This window comes from Gracilinanus agilis, chromosome 2, assembly GCF_016433145.1.
Source record: "Gracilinanus agilis isolate LMUSP501 chromosome 2, AgileGrace, whole genome shotgun sequence".
Classification (NCBI taxonomy): Eukaryota; Metazoa; Chordata; class Mammalia; order Didelphimorphia; family Didelphidae; genus Gracilinanus; species Gracilinanus agilis.
In genome coordinates this window covers 575,729,574-575,750,832 of record NC_058131.1, presented here as the reverse complement: position 1 = coordinate 575,750,832, position 21,259 = coordinate 575,729,574, and the positions used below count along the sequence as shown (strand labels likewise).

General features: G+C 40.3%; 1 protein-coding gene across 1 annotated transcript in view; it reads right to left on the bottom strand.

The window, feature by feature from the left end:
• CA12 (carbonic anhydrase 12) overlaps nucleotides 1–19,869 on the bottom strand; it is a 69,291-nt gene extending 49,422 nt beyond the window's left edge. The window contains exons 1-2 of the mRNA XM_044660125.1: nucleotides 19,634–19,869; nucleotides 11,053–11,073 (exon numbers count right to left, since the gene is read on the bottom strand). Of these exons, the coding sequence (XP_044516060.1) occupies nucleotides 11,053–11,073; nucleotides 19,634–19,727 (115 nt within the window). The 5' untranslated portion in view covers nucleotides 19,728–19,869. The remainder of the gene's footprint in view (nucleotides 1–11,052; nucleotides 11,074–19,633) is intronic.
• Between the last annotated feature and the right edge of the window lie 1,390 nt (nucleotides 19,870–21,259).

Below are 21,259 nucleotides of genomic sequence, written 5' to 3'. Positions count from 1 at the left end.
TAACTCCTAACAAAATCCTCCCTTTAATATTGTGCTTTCTGTTTGAGAATAGAAGAAAAGGTAGTAAATGGAGGAGGGATGACAAAAGTGGGTCTTTCCTCCCTAGTTTTCTCATTTTTTTTCTCACGTGTTTCATATGGTACTTTGTAAGGGCCTTTTGGAAGGTGGGGGTGGAAGAGTTGTGAACATTATAGCTTAATATCTAGCAGATAAAAGACATTTGTGGGCATGTGTGTGAGGGGAAAGGGTCGAGGTGGAACGAAAGGGAGTTGGAGAATGTTGGTTTAATTTCTTGGTGAATCAGAATTCCCATAGGAAATTCTTCAAACAGAGACTCTATTGTCCAGTAGTGACAGACACGTTTATAGTTTATATAGAAGGGAAAGGAAAGGAAAGGACTACATGTCTCCAGTAAGCTCCAATCTTCCTTTTCTGAGTATCATTTCAGCACTAATATGGATGGGGCATAGTGGAAAGAGTATCTGGTAAACATTCTTGGAGCCAGAAAGATTTGGGTTCAATTTCTGCCTCAAGATACTTATTAGCTGTATGGCTCTGGGCAAGTCACCTAACTTCTCTGGACCTTAGTTTCCTTAGCTACAAAATGTGGGGATTAGATTCTGGCATCTAAAGTCCCTTCTGGTAATAATGATGATGATGATGATGATAGCTCTTTAAGGCTTATAAAGGATTACAGCTTGACAGAGATGTGCATTTTTTATCCTTCCTCATCTCTTCTCCCTCTCCAGCCTCCACCTATCAACATATCTGTCCCTGCTGGTCTCCATTTGAAGACTTTCCTTTTGGAATCCAAATATACCATTAGACCATAACTCATTTGACCCTCACAGCAACCCTCTGAGGCAGAAGCCATAATTACCTCCCTTTTACAGATAAGAAAACAGCCACAAAAATGTTGATTGACTTGCCTGGAGTCTCACACTGCTATGGAGTGTATAAGGCAGGATTTGAATTCAGATTTTCCTGATTCTAAGTCTTACAATCTATATCTAGTTGCCTTTTTCAATCAATAAACCTACTGAAGAGAAAACTTTAACAGGCTTGCTTATTTCAAAGTGCCTAAGAAAGGGACCATTTTACTTGCCTGTGACCCTAGACAGGTCTTCACGAACCCTGCTCTTCATAGCACTTGAAATATACTACATTATTCAATCCTCACAACAGGCTCTGAAGTAAATATTATTATTATTATCCACAGATTATAGATGAGGAAACAGGCTCAAAAAAAGTAAATGATTTGCCCAAGGTCAGACAGCTAGTGTCTGAGCAAAATTTGAACTCAGACCTTTCTGACTCCCGAGTCTAGCACTGTACCTGTTCCACTGTATGAATTCTCTCTCTCTAAGTTTCTAAAAGTGTGGGGTCAAATTTATGTTTGATGTAATTAGCAAAGCACCATGTCCGTTACTCATCTACATAATGTGATTTCAGGTTGTTTTCTCTAATGCATTGGTTTTTTGACTGGGAGAATTCTTGGCTTAAGATAATTCTCCCTACAGGCTGGATCTACTCATACTTAGTTCTTGCAAGAGTCAAAATCTTTCCTTGGGATGTTATCTGTAAATATCTTTGATGTCCAGTCATACTTGATTAGAACCGAATAAATCTTTGGAAGTTCATCTCCCTCATTTTGCAGATGAACTGGGTCACTTAAGTTCATAAATGAACTAGGACTAGAACCTTGATGGTCTTGTCTACTAGCCCCACGTCACACCATTACCACTGCCATAGTCAAGTGGCTGCAGCAAAATGCATGTTTGCCTTTTTTTTTTTTTTCAAGTAGGGATGGCTTGTGTAACACCATTCACATTCTCTCATTCCGCAACAGTAATTAAAGAACACAAGTCTGGTTGTCTTCATGAATGGGGAGCCAGCCACGGGCAGGGAGAGTTCTGGCTGCCTTGAAGCTGTGGTCTGGAGAGTAGAGCCATCCAAATCTGTGTCCTGGGGAGCCACCCCCTGAGGTTGGTCTGATGAGTTACTATCCAGTAATAGATCTCCTCTTCACATACCTCTAGAAGGACATTATTATATGCCCTGGGTTATAAAAGCCTCCCAGACCAGGAAGATGACTCAGTAGTGTCTACGTGGAATTCTACAGGCACCATGTCTCAATTATTTTTGCATTTACCCTGGCACCTACCTAGCACAGGACACCGCAAACGTCAATACCTTATGACAATTGTCTTGAATGAATGAACGAATGAGTACTGGGAAAGATGCCGTGAGGTATTACATGAAAAATGACCCACTGACTACAAGCCCTATGGGTTCAGAAACAAACTGTTCCCAGCCTAGCTACTGCCTCCTGACAACTCCAAGCAATTCTGGGCACCACTTACAAGGCTGCCAGTCAAGACTTGCTGATTGCCTTTTGTGAAACCCATATATTTTTCTCCACCCCGTTCTGCTAAAGGGGTGGCTCTTCACCCAATTTTTTTTTAAGAAAACCCTTACTTTCTGTTTTAGTAACAACTCTGAGACAGAAAAGCAAGGGGTCTTTGTAACAGCTCCAAGAGGAGCAAGGACTAGGCAAACAGGATTAAGTAACGCCTGGTTTCCCATAGCTAGGAAGTGTCTGAGGACAGATTCGAATTCAGATCCTCCTGACTCCAGGCCTACTGTTCTATCCATCTTCCTACCTAACTGCCCTACCTAATTTACTGTTATATCCACTACATGAGATCCTTGCAGCATCCAGCTATGCCCCAGACTTTCTCAACAAGGACCTGCTCTAGTTACGATGCCTTGGTTTCCATAGTGGATGGATGATATTGGAGAGGGGAAATGGGTTTTCACATTTGATGGTATGGAAGAAATGTTCCTGGAAGCCATCCCTTATGAGCAGACTGCTCTCTTTCCTTACCCCTTCTTCTTGGAGTCATAGTTACATAGATTTAGAAGTAGAAGAAATCTCAGAGGTCACTAGTCCAAATGCCTCATCTTATGAGTGAGGAAACTGAGGCCAAGGAGGTTCAGTGGCTCACCTGAGGTACTATAGGAAGTAAGAGACAGTTAAGATTTGAACTCAGGTCTCTGGCTACTGTAACACACCCTACCTAGCTTTAGAGACATTTAGGTAGTGCAGTGGATAGAAGACTGGACCTAGAGTCGGGAAGAGCTATGTTCACATCTAGCCTCAGACCGTGGGCAAGTCACCTCACTTCTGTTTGCTTTAGTTTCCTCATCTGTAAAATGGGGATAGTAATAATAGCTCCTACCTCCCAGGGTTGTTGGGAGGATCCAATGAGATGATAATTGTAAAGCATTTTGCAAGCCTTAAAGTGCTATATAAATGATAGCTATTATTATTCATATAGCTCCATTCAGTGTTCACCCCAGAATCCACCTCCTACACCCTCCATTATTAGAGCACCCTACCCACCCACCCACTCTGCCTGAAATAACTTTGTATTTACTTTTCTGAGTAGATATTGTCTCCCACTCACAGGAGGATATCAAGTTCCTTGAAGTCAGGGTCTACTTTGTCTTCGTAACCCCAGTGTCTAAAACAAGCCCTTGGAATCAGACAAAAATCACTTATTAAATACTTGCTATGTGCCAAGACCTCTAAGTGCTTGGCATGTAGTAAATGACCACTAAATGGTTGTTAAATTGAATTGAATCATCAGTATGGTCTGAAGGAGGTACTCCGCTTCAAGGAATACCATGACAAGTCTTTAAGCAGCAATAAGATCCCCCCCCCCGCATGTACCCCATTCCACACATGTATTTCCTTCCTACAGAGAATGCTTAGCATGTTGCTTACTCCATTCTCTATGTCATAATCTGAACCAGTACAGAATATCTTTATCTTTCCCCCACCGCCTTCAAATATTTATTTTATGTCTTAGTATCAATTCTAAGATGGAAGAGCAGCAAGGGCTAGGCAATAGGGTTAAGTGACCTGCCCGAGATCACACAGCTAGGAAGTGTCTCAGATCATATTTGAACCCCAATCCTCCTTACTCCAGCCTGGTGCTATATCCCCTGGGCTACCTTGATGCCCCCCAAATAGCTTTACTCTTAAGTAAAATACTTTATTAATCATAATAATATATTTTAGAAACAAGTCAAGGAAAGAAGCAAGCATTCATATCTTTGTTACTAACAACAAAAAATACCCAGCAACATAGAGAGATAAATGAATTTTCTACAGGTATAAAACCATCATTAAAACAACAGTTAAAAACCCCAAATAATACCCTCTAACAGTTACCATTCACTTCCAACTGAGCCTTTCTACTCATCTTTACCTTTCAGAATCCCTGGCTTCAAGACAGTTCATATTCTACCTGCTGCAAGAAGCCTTCCTTTATAAGTCCCCCAATTTCTAGATCAGTGATGGCGAACCTTTTAGAGACTGAGTGCCCAATCTGCAACCCTCAAGCTGCACATGAACCCCCCAGTCTTACCCCAGACAGAGGAGGGAAGAAGCATTCCCATTGGGCTTCTGGGCAGAGGGGTGGGTCATGTGAGAAATGTCCTCAGGCACAGAGGTGGGGAGGGAGCAGCCCCCTCTGGCAGGCTACAGCATGTGTGCCATAGGTTCACCAACAAGGTTCTAGAGCCTTCCTCTCCAAATTTACCCTCCATCTACTCTATATGTATCTTGTGTACACCCATTTCTTTATATGGTATCTCTTCCTTAGAATGTAAGCTCCTTGAAGGCAGGGGCTGCTTTGTTCTTTCTTTGTATCCCCAGCAGCTTAGTACCTTGCCTTCATGACACAAGTGTATCATTAACAAATGTTTGTTAATTAGATGACAGCTATAACACTGAAATTTTCTCTGAGGGGTTCCCTTGGGTTACCTCCTAGACTAGAATTTGGGGATGTGTAAAGCCCTCATTTGGATTCCCATCTAAGTGGGTTTTATTTTTTAAAAAAAGACACTAAAATACAATTTAACTAAAGTAGTTACCAGAGAAAGAACTCTAAATACTTTAGTTCAATGTTTTGGTGTTCCCTAGAATCATCCAAGACAAGGGTTCTTAACCTAGGATCTGTGAATTAAGAAAAAAATAGACAATAAATAAAATTGATTTCATTTGTAATACTATATATTTAATTTGTATATTTGTAAAATTATTCTGAGAAGGGGTCCAGAGGCTTCATCAAATTGCTAACGGACCATGACATTAAAAAAAGGTTAAGAACTCTTGATCCAAGAAAGGAAAGGGTAATTTCTTTGGACAGCAGCTGACTAGGATAATGCCAAATGGTCTGTTCGAGGTCACCTCTATTGGTCTAACCATGGTTAAAGACCAACTTCAGAAACATGAGCTAATTTCTCTGGGTCTCACCAAGGTGTTGTTTTAGTCATAGAAATGCTGGTGCTTGCAGTAATCTACACTTATCTAGGCCAAGGAAATTGATAGGATCGTTAGAGGCAGGTAATAATTTTCCACTTAAGTGACCCAATAAAAGACATTTAGAATCCATTTTAGGCCTGTGGTTATATAAGATTTGGTTATGCTTTGTGACTAATGGACCTGATGCAAAATGAGAACTGAAAAGAAAAATTTCAAGCTAAGTTAAAATGTAATCTCCTATTAGACTATTGTTAGTTAAGAAATTGTCCCAATGAATGTGGTGAGAAGAAATAGAATATGGATTTCATTTAACCATGATGACAAAGCCTTAGACACATGGTAGCTGTGTGACCCTGGGCAAGTCACTTAACCCTGTTTGCCTCAGTTTCCTCACCTGTAAAATGAGTTGGAGAAGGAAATGATAAATCACTCCAATATCTTTGCCAAGAAAACTCCAAATAGAGTGTCTGAAATGACTGAACCACAACGACAAAAAATCATTGATGCTTCAGACCACCACCACAATGGTGACAACTGGCAGATGACAGGAGAGGAGGAGATGGATCATGGTGGCACACACAGCTGCTCTATTTAATCATCCTCTTCTGAATGAGTAAGTGTACAGAGTAGGAGAGTGTAACAGAAGTGCGAGCCTCTGTCAACATACGATTATTGAATTTAGAGCTGGAAGGGTCCTTCAGAGTCACCCCATCTGACCTTCTCACTGTACAAATGAGGAAACTAAAATCCAGAAAAATAAAATGGCCTTCCCAAGTTTTCAGTTTGAATTCTCTGAATTCAAACCCAGATCTTCTGACCCCACCGACTATATTCATGGCACTATAGCATACAGATTTCTGACTTTTGCTATTGTTTTATAGCAAACTAAGGCTAAATTACATTTACTCAAAATATGTTCCAGAATATAGAGTGTTACCATATAGATGAAAGGGCGGCTGAGTAGATAGGGCTCTGGACCTAGAATCAGGAAGAGCTAGGTCAGATCTAGCCTCAGATGGTTACTAGCTTTGTGACCCTGTCCCAGTCACTTAACCTCTATTTGCATCAGATTCCCATCCATAAAATGAGGATATTAATAACACCTACCTCCCAGGATTGGCATGAGGATAAAATATTTGTAAAGTTCATTATACCTTACGGTGCTATATGATATAAAGTGTTATTATATATAATATATAGAGAGAATATCATTCTAGTTATTATTATTTCTGAGACAGCTAGGTAGCACAGTGAATTGAGCACTAGACCTGGAATAAAAAAAACTAAGTTCCAATCCAGGCTCAGGTACTTAATAGCTGTGTAACCCCTGGGCAAGTCATTTCATTATCTGTTTCAGTTTTTTTTTTTTTTTTTATCAAAAAGTGGAGATAATAATGGTATCTACCTCCCAGGGTTGCTAGGAAGATAAAATCATATATTTTTAACATTCATTGTAACTTAAAGTGCTATAAGATATAAAGGGCTATTACATATATATGTGTGTATATATAAATATAAAATATTTCAACTATTATTATTATTATTATTATTATTATTGAGATAACCAGGCAGCCTAGTGAACAGAACACTAAGCCTAGAATATCTGAAATTAAAGAAATTAAGAAGATCTGAATTAAAATCCAAGCTCAGACAAGTAATAACTGTGTGACCCTGGGCAATTCATTTCCCTTCTGTCAGTCTCAGTTTTTCATCAAGGAGGGATAATAATGATACCTACTTTGCAGGGTTGTGTAAGCATAAAATAAATTCATATTTGTAAAATGCTTCACAAGCCTTAAAGAGCTATATAAATTTCTAGTTATGATTTTCATAATTATTATTATTATTATTATAAGAAGTCAAGAGAATGAGATCCTTAAAAGGACCTCGTGGAAAGAATGGATTGAGGAAATGCTAAAGCCATAAGACATACAAAAGAAAATGCACATGTTAACTTAAATAGTATTCACGGTTTAGGCTCCTGTTCCCTTTTTCAAAGAACTATCATCCTCTCATGAATGAGAGTCTCCTCAGAGGAAAACATCCAGTATATTGGGCATTTTAGTTTAAGCCAAGAGCAACTAACCTTGATGGGGATAAGCAGAGTGTCAGAAAGAGCCTGTTCTTTGCCCATCTAAAATTAACAAAGATTTCCTTTAATTCCTGGAGCCCTTCAGTCCTGTCCATTGTACTCTGTGTCTAAGCATGATCAAAGGTGGACGTTTTGTTGGTTCAGCAGCAACTTGGTCTGATGCCCTTTTATCCCAGGCAAACATTAGAGCAACCCAGAGGGGGAAGAGGCACAGAGAAGCATACTAATGGAGGCTGTTATGCTTCATAATCCCCAAAGGCAGAATATCAGACGTGTGATTGGCTTTGTGGTGTCGGCCTGGGAGTCAGGGAAACCTGGCTAATACTTATTAGCTATGGGATCACAGGCAAGTGACTTGCCCTCCCTGACTCTCAGTCTTCTGTTTTGTAAGATCAGGATAAAGACTAGACTGTGATTTCATTGACATATGAAACTCTCAGCTGAGGAAATTACTTCCATCCATGCAAGCCCACCCCTTTTCCTCGATTCATAGCCAAGTGGCCTAGAACAGGGGGATCAAACTCAAATAGAGTAAGAGCCACTTAACCATACAGAATGATCCCTGTGGGCTGCATTTTGACTTAGAAAATCCCAGTTAACATTATCTATTTTCTCCTGAATTTTTCTTTGTTTTGTTAATGTTTCCCAATTCCATTTTAATCTAGTTCAGACTGAATTCAGAAATGTGTTGTGATGTGGTCTGCTGGCCATGTGTCTGACCCCTTTGGTCTACATGACTGAGAGTTTGATAACATGACCAAAGTCATGAGGCCAGTGATATATCAAAAGCAGAACTTAAACTCAGGTCTTCCTTGTTCCAAGGCCAGCTCTCTACCCATTATTCCATCTTGCTCTTCATCTGTAAAATGGGAATAATAATACCAGTCAAAATGCATTGCTGGTGCAGTTGTGAATTGATCCAACCATTTTGAAAGGCGATTTGGAATTATGTCCAAAGGGCTTTAAAAGAATGCCTGCCCTCTGATCCAGTAATACCACTCCTAGGTTTGTACCCCAAAGAGATAAAACAAATGTTGGTATAAAAATATTTATAGCCAGCGCTCTTTGTGGTGGCAAAAAATTGGAAAATGAGGGGGTGTCCCTTGTTTGGGGAATGGCTGAACAAATTGTGGTATATGATGGTGATGGAATACTATTGTGCTGTAAGGAATGATGAACTGCTTGATTTCTATAAGAACTGGAAAGACCTCCATGAACTGATGCAGAGTGAAATGAGCAGAACCAGGAGAACAATGTACATAGAAACTGAAACACTGTGGAACAATCAAATATAATCAACTTTGCACTAATAGCAATGCAATGACCCAGGACAATCCCAAGGGACTTATGAGAAAGATTCTGTACATATCAAGAGAAAGAACTGTGGGAACAGAAACATAGAAGAAAAACATATGATTTATCACTTGGTTATATGGGTATATAATTTGGGGTTTGGGTTTTAAAAAATTACTCTAGGGGCAGCTGGGTAGCTCAATGGATTGAGAGCCAGGCCTAGGATGGAAGGTCCTGGGTTCAAATCTGACCTCAGACACTTCCCAGCTGTGTGACCCTGGGCAAGTCACTTAACCCCCATTGCCTAACCCTTATCACTCTTCTGCCTTGGAACCAATACACAGTATTGATTCCAAGATGGAAGGCAAGGGTTTAAAAAAAAAAGATTACTCTATTACAAAAACAAATAATATGGAAATAGGTATTGAGTGATAATACATGTATAACTCAGTGGACTGCTTGTCAGCTCCAGGAGGGGGGAGGAAAGAAGAGAGGGAGAAAACATGAATCATGTAACCATGGAAAAATACTTAAAAATAAAATAACTCCAGACAATTAAAAATAATAATACCAGTCAAATCTACTTCAATGGGTTTTTTGAGATGCAAATGAGATTTTATATACACAGGGCATCCCCAAAGCTGTTAATAGCTTTATACTGCACTAAAACTTTTGCAACATTGTGTACTTGTCTCTATGTATGTGTGTGTGTATTCATATACAGTGCATATATAGTATTATATGAATGTCAGAGGACACATTACTAGATTTGGAAAGGACCTCAGAGTCTTCTTAGTTCAGCCTTTTCATTTTACAAATAAGGGAACTGAGACTCGAGGAGTGACTTGCCCAAAGTCATATGATAGATGGGATTTGAACCACTTTCACTCTAGTGCCAGTGAACTTTCTACTATATTCAAATAGATAAAGAAATGCTAAATGTGATTCTTCCCATTTGCAGTCTCACGTTATAGCCTCTGCTGAGGTTTTGCTTTGGAAATCCAGGCCAAATATTTCTCTCTATGGACTCTGCTTCCACTACAATAGTTGGCTTCCCTGCTAGAACATTATCACAAGGTTATGTCAACCCATATATTCAACTTTTGCCCCATCAAAGGAAATAGGTCTTTTTCACAAATTATTCTGTCTTCAGTATTAGTAGATTTGATGTTCCCTGAGCCACTGGCCCCAACTCTGCCTTTCTTTTTTTTTTAACCCATACCTTCAGTTTTTGTATCAGTTTCAAGGTTGAAGAATGCTAAGGCTAGGCAACTGGGGTTAAGTGACTTGCCCAGGGTCACATAAGTAGGAAGTATCTGGGGTCAGATTTGAACCCAGGTCCACCCAATTCCAGACCTGGAATTCTATCCACTAAGCCTGCCCCAACCTTCTACCCTTTATAACAATGTAACCTGCATCTACCTCTTCTTCTGTCACTCTTTCCAAGGAGGTATTATTAATAATCCTTGTTCTAGAGATAAAACCATGGTGAATGGCCAGATTTGAACCTAGGACCTCCACTCTCTAGGCCTGGCTCTCAGTCTACTGAGCTCCCTAGCTGCCCCCTGATCTTGGTCTTTCTTACTAAAATGGAGGCAAGAAAAAAAAAACTTTGACATTAAATAACAATCATTGCGTAGAAGTTAGATATTGCAGTGAAGGGGCAGGACAATCATCTGACCCCTCTAAATGTAATCACCAAAATTTTGTTCTCAGCCTTGGACAGGTAGGTGCCTGAGGGCTAAGCATAAGAACTCCCAACTCCTTTTCCACACCACATAGCAACAAAATCATCAGAGCTTTATCTTTGGTCCTCTTCAACCAAATTTTCAAAAAAATGATCCCTTGATTCATTATTAAACACAAAGTAAACCTATCCCCTGTGAAAGAGAGGGCTACACTCTTGTACATTTTCCTCTCATGCCTGCGTGCCCAGTATCTGCTACTCTGAACACTCAGTTCACATAGAAATCTTTGTGGGATTCTGGAAGCTATGACATGTGATGCAGGGCACTGGACAGCTCGATAAGTGACGCTGCTCAATCCTCTGGAGAACAGTATGTAACCCACACCTCTTGAGTGATAGGAACCTCACGAGGAACCAATCTTTCATAGGGGCCTTTGTAGTTTCATTTAATAATGAAAGCACCTTCTAGTTCTCGACAGACCAGCTCCAGAGTTTTTTCATTCCTTTTGCCAATTGTAATAAGAAGCCTCCCACCCTACTATATCTCCCTTCTCGCTTCAGAATCTCAGAATCGCTCTTCATTTCTGACATCCTTCTGTAAATTCAACTGTCTCCCCATGAAAGGAATGAAAAGTCACTACTTACCATCATAGGTCCACTTTGATCCTGCAAAACAAAATTAAAACAAGTAAATACAAGTTAAAAAAAATAGGGAATTTTTCATCTTGAGAAAAGATGACTTGAGGGGAGACATTATAGCAGTTTTCAAGTATCCGAAAGGCTCTCATTTGGAAGAGGGATTAGACTTGTTCTACTTGGGGGGAGGGCCCAGAACAAAAAGCAATGGGTGGACAACTTCCTATGAATAACAGAAAAACTTGCAGTGATACAAAAGTAAAATGTGTTATCTCTCTAGGAAGAAATACTACAGACAATAACAACTTAAATTTATATAGCATTTTAGGGTTTGCAGAACACTTAACAATTATCTCATTCCATCCTCACGACAACCCTGGGACTTAGGTACTATTATTATCCTCAATTTACTTATGGGGAAACTGAGGCAGACAGAGGCTAAAGTGACTTGTCTAGAATCACATCGCTGGTAATTGTTTGAAGTTGGATTTGAACTTAATTCTAAGTTTAGTGCTCCATCCACTATGCCATCTAGCTGTTTCTTCACTGGAGGTCTTGAAACAAAGGCTAAATGACCACTTATTAGGGAAGGGGAAGAGGACTAGATGGCTTTTAAGGTCCCTCACAACCATGAGATTCTATGAATTTGTGAAGTTCTCAGAAAAGAAAAATTCAACTCAACAAACAAATTAAGAGTCTACTTGGTTCAAAGTTAGGGATTTTTTCCTTTTTGTTCTGTACTTTGGATGTCATACATTGTGACACGAATTCCCACAAAGAAACTCCTTCCATTAAGGTAGAGCAGCCAGTGGTCTACAGTTTATAGTCTTCTCAGTTTCTGGAAGTAATGAGAAAATGACTTGCCCATGGTCTCATAGTATGCTTCAGGAGCAAGACTTGAACTCAGGTTTTCCTAAGTACAAAACTGGCTCTGCCTAGTCTACCATACTGTCTCTCAGGCTCTATGAATATAAAAGAAAAATGAAACAGTTTCTATCCTCAAGCACAACATGTATACAACTGTATATACAAAGTAATTCAAAATAATTTTGAGAGGTAAAACATGTGGATACCTCAGGGAAGGAGGAGGAGTCAGGAAAGACTTTATTGAGGGGGTAACACCTCAGCTATGTTTTGAAGGAAACCTGTGATTTTATGACATGGTGAGGAAAGAGTGTGTCCCACACATGGAAGACCACTCCTGTAAAAAAAGATGGAACACAGTATATGAAAAAATACCCAAAATGATAAAAGGGCAAAATGACAAATGTTGGAGGGGATTGGAAAAATGGGGGCACTAATTCATTGTTGGTGGAACTGTGAATGGATCTAATCATTTTGGAGTGCAACCTGGAATTATGCCCAAAGAGTTACAAAACTGTGTATGTCCTTTGACCCAGAAATACCATGATTAGGTTTATTTCCTAAGATGATCAGGAAAAAAGGAAATTGAGGGGATGTCTATCAATTGGGGAATGGATGAACAAGTTGTGGAATATAATTTTGATGGAATATGACTGAACTGGAAGAAATTATGAGCAGGTTAACTTTTTTAAAACTTGGAAAAACCTACATGAAATTATGAAGAGTGAAATGAGTAGACCCAAAAGAATAGTGTATATATAGCTACAGAATTAATGTTTGAAGAATAACATGTAAATATCTACCTACACAGAAGAAACTGATAAACAGAAACTCTAAAGATATAATGGATATATACTTTTTTTGTTAAATGATGCCTTTTCTAGTGTGGGAAGAGTGGGAGAGATAAAGAGATAATGTGGGAATTTTAATGTAACCAATAAATAAATTAAGAGGGAAAAAAGACAGAAACTTATTAGAAGTAAGGATTGAAGGAGAGAGAAGACTCAAGGATATCTCTAAGACTATAAAACTGGGTGACTAGTATAAGTTTTAAAATTAATATTCAATGCCTCCAAAGTATGACATTTATAAGGATTTACAAGGTCTTTTCAACTTTCCACTAGAAAGATGGTAGTGCCATCAGCATAAATGCTGGTAGATGTGTGACCTTGGACAAGTTGCTTAACCCCAATTGCCTAGCCCTTACCACCCATCCTTCTGCCTTGGAAATGATATTTAATACTGATTCTAAGAAGAAGGTAAGGGATTAAATATATATATAAGTAAATGCTTTTAAACTGATTGGAGACAGAGATTAGGGTTGGATATATAGATTTGGGAGTCATCTGCAGAGGGATGATAATTGAACCCAAGAGAACTGATTAGGTAATTAAGAGAAGAGTAAGCAGGACCAACTCAGTTTTTAAGTGAATTAAATTAAGATGATGAAGGTTGATGCTCATATGTAGCACCATTTGTGTACTTCTTTGTCAGATCAGCTATTATGAATATAACTTTTCCTTCACCTGGGTTCCCAATTAGGAACCCTGCATCTGTTTGGCTGGTTTCTGTTTTGACTTGTGAAAGGCTTTAACTGTTTGAGATTTTTTGAGTGGCAACCTGAGATGTTTTTTAAGAGAGAATATTTTAAAGAGAATAAAATAGAATATTTTAAGAGAGAAATTTTCACTTCTGATTATTGGTTCCTGCCTTCAAGGGTTTTCCAAAGATAATGGGGCTTTTAGTTACACCACATATTCTGTCTGACCTCAAAAAAGTCAATTTATTTCTATAGGCTTCAGTTTCCTCACATATAAAGTGAGGCAAGACAAGACCAGTAGTGTCAAACTCAAATAGAAAAGGGAGCCAATAACCCATACACAAGGAGTCCTGTGAATCACATATTTGATGTAGTTTTAAAATGTAATGTTTATTTTGTTTTTATTGTATTTTATTTATTTTGTTAGATATTTCCCAATTGCATTTTAATCTGGTTCCAGCTGCACTCAGGAGTGTTTTGGGGCCACATGTTTGAAACTTCTGGACTTAACAACATCAAGGTCCTTTCAGTTATATCTAAATGTAACTCCCCTTCCTAAACAGTATTTCTTGACTACAAAAGTTCTCCCCTCTACTATTCCTTCCATGAAGATGGTCTTTTTACCACTTTCACTATACATGCCTTTGGCCCTTCCTTTCTTTTTCCTCATTTTTCTGGCATCCCTCCTATAAATCAAATTATCTGTGGAAGAAAACTTTGTCTCTTCCACACTTTAAAGTTTTCCTATCTTCAGCCATTCTTTCTTCTTCCTCTTCTGTCTCATACGAAGCAGTTATGCTCCTTCTCCACTCACCAAAATCAACCCATACACTCTTGCCCTTGATCACATTCCCTACAGCCTCTTCTCTCTCCTTTATTCATATTGCTACATTTGTTTGCAAACCTCATTACTTGGGCATTTCAACAACGTCCCAGTTCATCTCTCTGCCCTAATTTCTCCCTCCTACAAATTGTCCTACATGATTAGGATGTTACTTAATTACTAGGTTACTCTTCCTTAAAGACATATCTATAGGATCCTATCACTTCCTTGCTCAAGGACCTTCCCTGACTCCCTACTGTTGACTGACTAAAGACTATTCTTTAGCGCAGCATTTAAGGCCCTCCATAGTCAAGTTCAAACTTACTCTTCCAACCCTATTTCCCACTATTGCCCCATAACATTCTGCTTTCCAGAAAAATTAGATTAATTAACATTCCCCCAACACATCACATACCTTCTTAACACCATACATTTATTCATATCTTTCCTAATGCCTAGACTAACCTTATCTCTTCCCACCCCTATATCTATCTGTTGAAGTCCTGGTCATGCTTGAAGGTGTAGCTCAAATGTTATTCTCTCCAGAATATGCCCTCCCTCAATTGAAAAGGTAGAAAGTTGACAGTCAGGTTAAGCGGTTGTGGTAGAAGGGGATACAGTTCTGAAGGAAGAGGAATAAAGTGAAGTATTGCCTGAGATTTCCCTAAATAATTTTCCTGGATTGGTAATCACCAACCAGGACTGCAAGGCTTCTCTTCCTCCTTGGGGCACATATGGAGTGGCCTGGGATTATCATGAATTGGGCATTAGGTTCTGAGCCTTCTTTTTAGGCAGGGAGTCAAACTGAGGCTCCCTAGGAGCAGTTCTGCAAATCTCGAAGGCAGAATGGGACTGTGAGTTTATCAGTGTATAGAGATCCCTAGTAAGGAACTTCCTTTGCCAGTGGAGATCTGCACATAGAGTTTTTTGGGAGCACTGAAAGGCTAAAAAGACTTGCCTAGGATCCCACAGGCAGTACGTCAGAGGCAGACCTTGAACCTAGGTCTTTCTGTACCCACTGTATCCACTACACCAGGCTCCCTCCTTCTATTGCCTTAGTCAGACAAGCTTAACTATTTTAGCTTCCATAGTTGTTTGAAAGAAGTCAATTGTAATTCTGTGGAAACAAAAATTTCTCAAGTGTGTTCCTATGGTTTACGGACCACAAGTTATCTCATAGTAGAAATGTGGACAAAGGGGGCAGCTAGGTGGCTCAATGAATTGAGAGCCAGGCCCAAAGAGGGGAGATCCTGGGTTTAAATCTGGCCTCTGCCACTTCCTAGCTGTGTGATCCTGGGCAAGCCACTTAATCCCCATTGCTTAGCCCTTACCCTTTCTTTTGCCTTATAACCAATACACAGTATTGATTCTAAGATAAAGCTAAGGGTTTAAAAAAAAGTGGATAAAGGATAAAGGAAAGATGCAAAGGGCTAAATAAGTGGAAACTCTCTCTTATTGTCCTACATTATTCCCTGAGCATTTGTTTATCTGTCTTACTAAGTGTGAAGGTCATTTGTAGAAACATATGGCAATTATACTCACAAAGGAAACCATGCAAAATCCTATCATGTGAAGCTTCTAGCCTTAATTTCCATGAATGGCAAAGTATTTCTGCCTCACTTCTATGGAGAAGCAGGGTAAGTGCCCATTACCTGGCCCTTGAACACCAAGTAAATAGCCAATTTCCCCCTGACCGGTGTTTAAGTTGCCCCTGCTACAAACTAAATAACTGCCAACAAGGAGATTGTCACTTAACATCTTTGCCGCTAGGTCCAGAAGTTTCCCTGGTTGGGCCTTTTCTTTTATTGTGTCTCATGCTAAGAAGTGACTGCCTAAAAACACCTCAGTGGCAGCTCTTACCTCATCCAGTGTTAGGAATAGTGAGGACTCAACCTGTTGACTGACACTAGGCTGGGGAGTGGCTACTGCAAGTGGCATAATAAGTCAGTCTCTTGAGCTGTCTTCTCTCTGAGACTTTGGAGTTGAGCTCTTGATATGTTGGGGTGGTGGTGGAAGGAAAGGGAATAATAAAAGTCAGTGCCTGGATGGATTTGGGAGTGGGTAGGGTGGAGAAAAGGAAGCAGTCAGCCTAAAGAAAAATTGAGTTAATAAGGACTGAGTCAGAAGGGTTTAGGTTTGCCGACTTTTACAGATACATATCAATGCCAAATCTAGCCATTTGACTTTATGAAATGATATACTAGTCCCAGAGCTGACACACACCTATATTATTGAAAGAGACTGTTAAGTTTTTCTTCCTTCCTTCTTTCCTTCCTTCTCTTTCTTCCTTCTCTCTCTCTCTTCCTTCCTTCCTTTCTTTTTTCCTTCCTTCCTTCCTTTCTTTTTTCCTTCCTTCCTTCCTTCCTTCCTTCCTTCCTTCTTTTCTTTCTTTCTTTCTTTCTTTCTTTCTTTCTCTTCCTTTCTCACTTTCTCATTTCTCACTCTTCTCTCTTCTCTCATTTCTCTTTCTCTTTCTCTTTCTTTCTCTCTCCTCTTCTCTTCTTTCTCTCTCACTTTCTCTTCCTCTTCCTCACTCTCTCTCCCCCCTTCCTCTTCCTCTCCCTCTCCCTCTTCTTCTTCATCTTTGTCTTTCTCTCCCTTTCCCTTACCTTCTGGCTAAGAATCAATACTGTATATTGGTTCTAAGACAGAAAAGTGGAAAAGGATAGTCAATGGAGGTTAAGTGACAGGTAGGAAATGCCTGAGGTCATATTTGAACTCAAAACCTTGGGTTTCTAGGCCTAGCTCTTAATCTACCAACCCACCTAGTTGTCCCCAACATTGTTAAAGTTCTTCCTAAAAGAAACTTTTCCTCAAGTGGCAGCTCCTCATCTCTGGATATAAGATGTTGGAGAATAGACCTACACTATGGAGGAAATTCATGAACCTCCAGAAAGCAAGTAAGGCAAATTTCTCATCCTGGCACCCAGGCCTAGCTTCTTGTGACTAGTAGGGACTTCCGTGAGGGAGATATTTTCCATCCTAAAGAAGGTCATCTGAGTGACTTAGGAAGGCTTGAGTAACTCAACCTTAAATGCCTGTTTGAACCTGCAAACTCACTACCGACTGGGCAGGGAAAATGTTCTGGGTGTGTTCTGAAAAAGAAAAAAAAAAGATCTGTGAAGATCGAAGTCACGGGGTTCACAGAATCTGGAGTTCCCTGTACCCACTGTCAGAACTTTCTGGACATAACCCTATGCTGAGGCAGAGCAGCCCAGCTGCAAACTCGATTCTTCACAGTAAAACACAGCACAAACTGGTTTAGGCTAGACGAGATTTTGCTCTGCAGAATTCATTAAAAACCTGCCCTAAATAGCCTCATAAAGCCATAATACGAGGCTTTCTCTGCCCAGGACTTCACATTTCACCTCTTATTCATTTCTCCCTCAGTCAGACCATCCCCCATGCATTTTTCTTAACACTCACCAGTTCTGGCAGCTGGGGGAATTAAAACTTGTGAAGTCTAGTCTCCTTTTCGACCCACCATCCCCCACCCCAGCTCATGGTCTGGACCCACAACCAAGAACTATTTTTTTGGGGGGGGCTGTGGAGTAGAGGTTAGAGATGGGGGGTACAGGTGGGTTGGACCTTGTACCCAGAGGCTTTAAAAAAGCTGAGAAATCTGGGGGGGGGGGGGAAGGCACAATATAAAAATGTGTTTCATGAGCAGAAATTAGTGCAGAGTCAGCTAACTACAGTGTGAGATGAAGAGCTCCTTTCCCGAGCCTATATCCCACCTCCCCATGCCCCCAACTCATTCAAGTCTTGGGAAAGTTGCTTTGTTGCTGATTGGGGCAGTGGGAGGCAGCTGCCCCTCCAAGGGTAAAGGTCCCTCATTCAAGAGTGTGGGGAGAATGAAAAGGACTGATGAATAGAGCTAGTTGTCTCTATTGTCCTGGGTTGGTTAGAGAGCAGCAGAAAAAAAGAGGTTTTCTAAGATGAATATAGATCTAGTTTACTACTGTTTTCTTGAAGCAGGGGGGAAAGGGTTAATGAGCTTTCAACAGTCACAATACAGTTAAAGTCCTGCCATTTTTCATTTATACTTCTAGATCACTCCTTTCTCTTGACTCCTTGTCATTTCTTCCTTACCAGAAGATAGGATCAAGCATGTAATGGCTTCATTTAGTTAAGGGCAATCTCAAAGTTACAAATAATAGGTTCTTACACTCAGGAATCTGTGCTGACCTCCAGGAGATAAAGGAGGCACATAAGTTTTCTGGTGAGGGACCGAAGTGATTTTTCAGCTTCCCTGCCAAGCCAGCTAAGCATCCCACAAGTCTTTGCCAGGGGTAGGCATAAAACCTTTGTATTTGTAGCTCACACAAATGACCTGGGCTATGGCTTCAGAGTGTACCCCACACAGGACATGAACCATCATGAATTATCCATGAAATGCCTATGAATTATCCATGAGCTATTCATAAATGTCAGTCTTCTCCCCCTGGAAAAGCACTAACCCTAGGCAGTGGGAAGATCCTCGTTCCACCGCCCCGCACCCGGCACCCCTCACCCCCACTCCAGCAGGCAAAGTTTGGCATTTTTCTCTTCTTCCAAAAATAACTTGAAACCTGTCCCCCCCATCCCCCTCCACCTCCACCTCCAACAATGTGGCAGTTCAGCAAAATGCACTGACCCATACCTGGAGCTCACAACTTAAGCTTTAGGTCTCTAATCTTGCTTTTAAATGTCATAGAACTGATTGAACCCAGAAAAAAAATTAAGATGAGGCAGAAGTGGGGGGGAGCTTTCAGAGAAGATAATTAAAAGTAGTAAGCACTGTCCCTCCATCTTTAAATGAAGTTTGTGGCATGAAAATCTGCCCCCCTAAGGGAATGAATCTTGTCCCTGAGATTTTCCAAACCAATATGCAATTTCCCTGCTTCTATAGTCAACAAAACACCCTAAAACACTAGTCAATTCTTTCTTGTCTGCAGATGGATTATGAAGAGCCTATTTTAGGGCTCATAGCCATTTCTCCCCACTGGTCAGCACGTTCCCAAGCTACTTTTTGTTCAGTGGACATCCAGAGAATGAATATTAATTCTAATGTTATAGAGGTAGAAAACAGAATTAGTAAATTTGCCTTCTGCCTTAAGTCTTCTTTCCTCCACCCCAAATAATGCATTCTAAGGAAAACTAAAAATAACTTAATTATTTGCTGTTCCACATTCTATATATTCCTATTCACCACCACCACCACCACCACTACCGGCCTCCCCCCCTCCCCCAAGGTGAGGATAAGAACTCACTGTATCAGTTAATATGACACCAAGTAATTCATCTGTTCAGTGATTCTAGGCACAAAATCTAAGAGTTCAGAAAAGACAATAAAGGGAAAAAATGCAGAAAAAAAACTTTACCATTAAGTGGTGCTGGTACAGAGGTTTGTACCTTTAAGAAAAGGATAAGCACGGTGGCACCAGCTGCACTAAAGCCAAAGCCCTGGGCTGGCATGTTCAGGAAAGCGCTCCGTCTCCCTCCCGGTAGGTAGTTCACGGAATGTTTCTTTTTTCTCACTCTGGAAAAGCGTCTCCTGGAAGAGGCTGAATGTTAGCTACCACGTGCTCGCAGCTGGAGCACTGTGCACTGTGGCGAGCAGGACTGCTCCTCAGGCTCCCAACTCTCTTAGGGCTCTTTTTATATAGCGCTCCTGAAAGGCTCAGCCCCAAACAAATGATGTCATTATGCAGGGGGAAAGCCCTGCCTCCCAGAGCCCCGGCTTTAGGAAAAGTCCTAATCTTTATCACCCTCCAGTATTGCCTGAGAGATCCACCCGAGCACCGCGAAGAAGGAGAGAATGCAGCCGAGAATGGGAACGGCCATTGGCTCACACAGCCTCACCTCCTGACTTTCGCCTGCCTCTCACTGAGTCTAGTGACCTCCCAGTTATGTCTTTATAGGTAGACTGATTACTAAGGGCCACTTTTGCCCCCAAGGCACCGTCAAAAAAAAAAATACTCCTTGACAGGTGAAGTTGCTATTTCCTGGAGGTAGTGTCTATCCCTAGTAGCAATAAGGAAAAAAATCTTGTTTGACGTTGATTTTTGTTGGTCAGCCATGTCCAGTTCTGTGTGTCCCAATGGACCATAGCATGTCAATATTGTCCAAGGAGTTTTCTTGGCAAGGATCCTAGAATGGTTTGCCATTTTCTTCTCCAGAGGATTAAGGCAGAATTTAAGTGACTTGCCTAAAGTCACACAGCTAGTAAGGATCTAAGGCCAAATTTGAACTCAGGTCTGACTGACTCCAGACCCATCACTCTATCCATAAACCTCTTTATATTATCATATACACAAATACACATACACACATGTATTCTTGGTTGTTTTTGTGTTGGTTTTTTTTTTTTCATTTCATTCATGACAGATAGATGGCACAGTGGATTGCTTATTGGACTTGGAGTCAAGTCAATTCAACAATTGCCAGACACTATGCTCAAAGTCAGGAATACCTGAGATCATACCTTGCCCCAGATCACTTGTGTGAATTCTGGGCAAGTCATTTAATTTCTGTTTGCCTCAGTTTCCTCATCTCTAAAATGAGGGTTATAATAGAAACTACTTTCCAAGATCATTGTGAAGCTTAAATGAGCTAATAATTATAAAGTGGTTATAGTGCCTAGCATATAATAAGCATTATTTAAATATTAGCTATAATCAGTTTTAGCTGGGTGAACTCTGGGCAACTCACTTAAACTCTGTCAGCCTCAGTTTCTTCATCCATAAAATAGGGTTAATAATCAAACTCCAGTGACACTAGCTATTTGTTACTCCTCACATAAAACATCTTATGTCCTGAGTCAGTGCATTTTCCTTTTTTTTTTTTTTTCAAATAGCTTCTGTCTTAGAATCAATACTAAGTATTAGCTCCAAAGTAGAAGAGTGGTAAGGGCTAGGCAATGGGGTTTAAGTGATTTGCCCAGGGTCACATAACTAGGAAGTGTCTAAGGTCATATTTGAACCCAGGACCTCCTGACTCTAGACCTG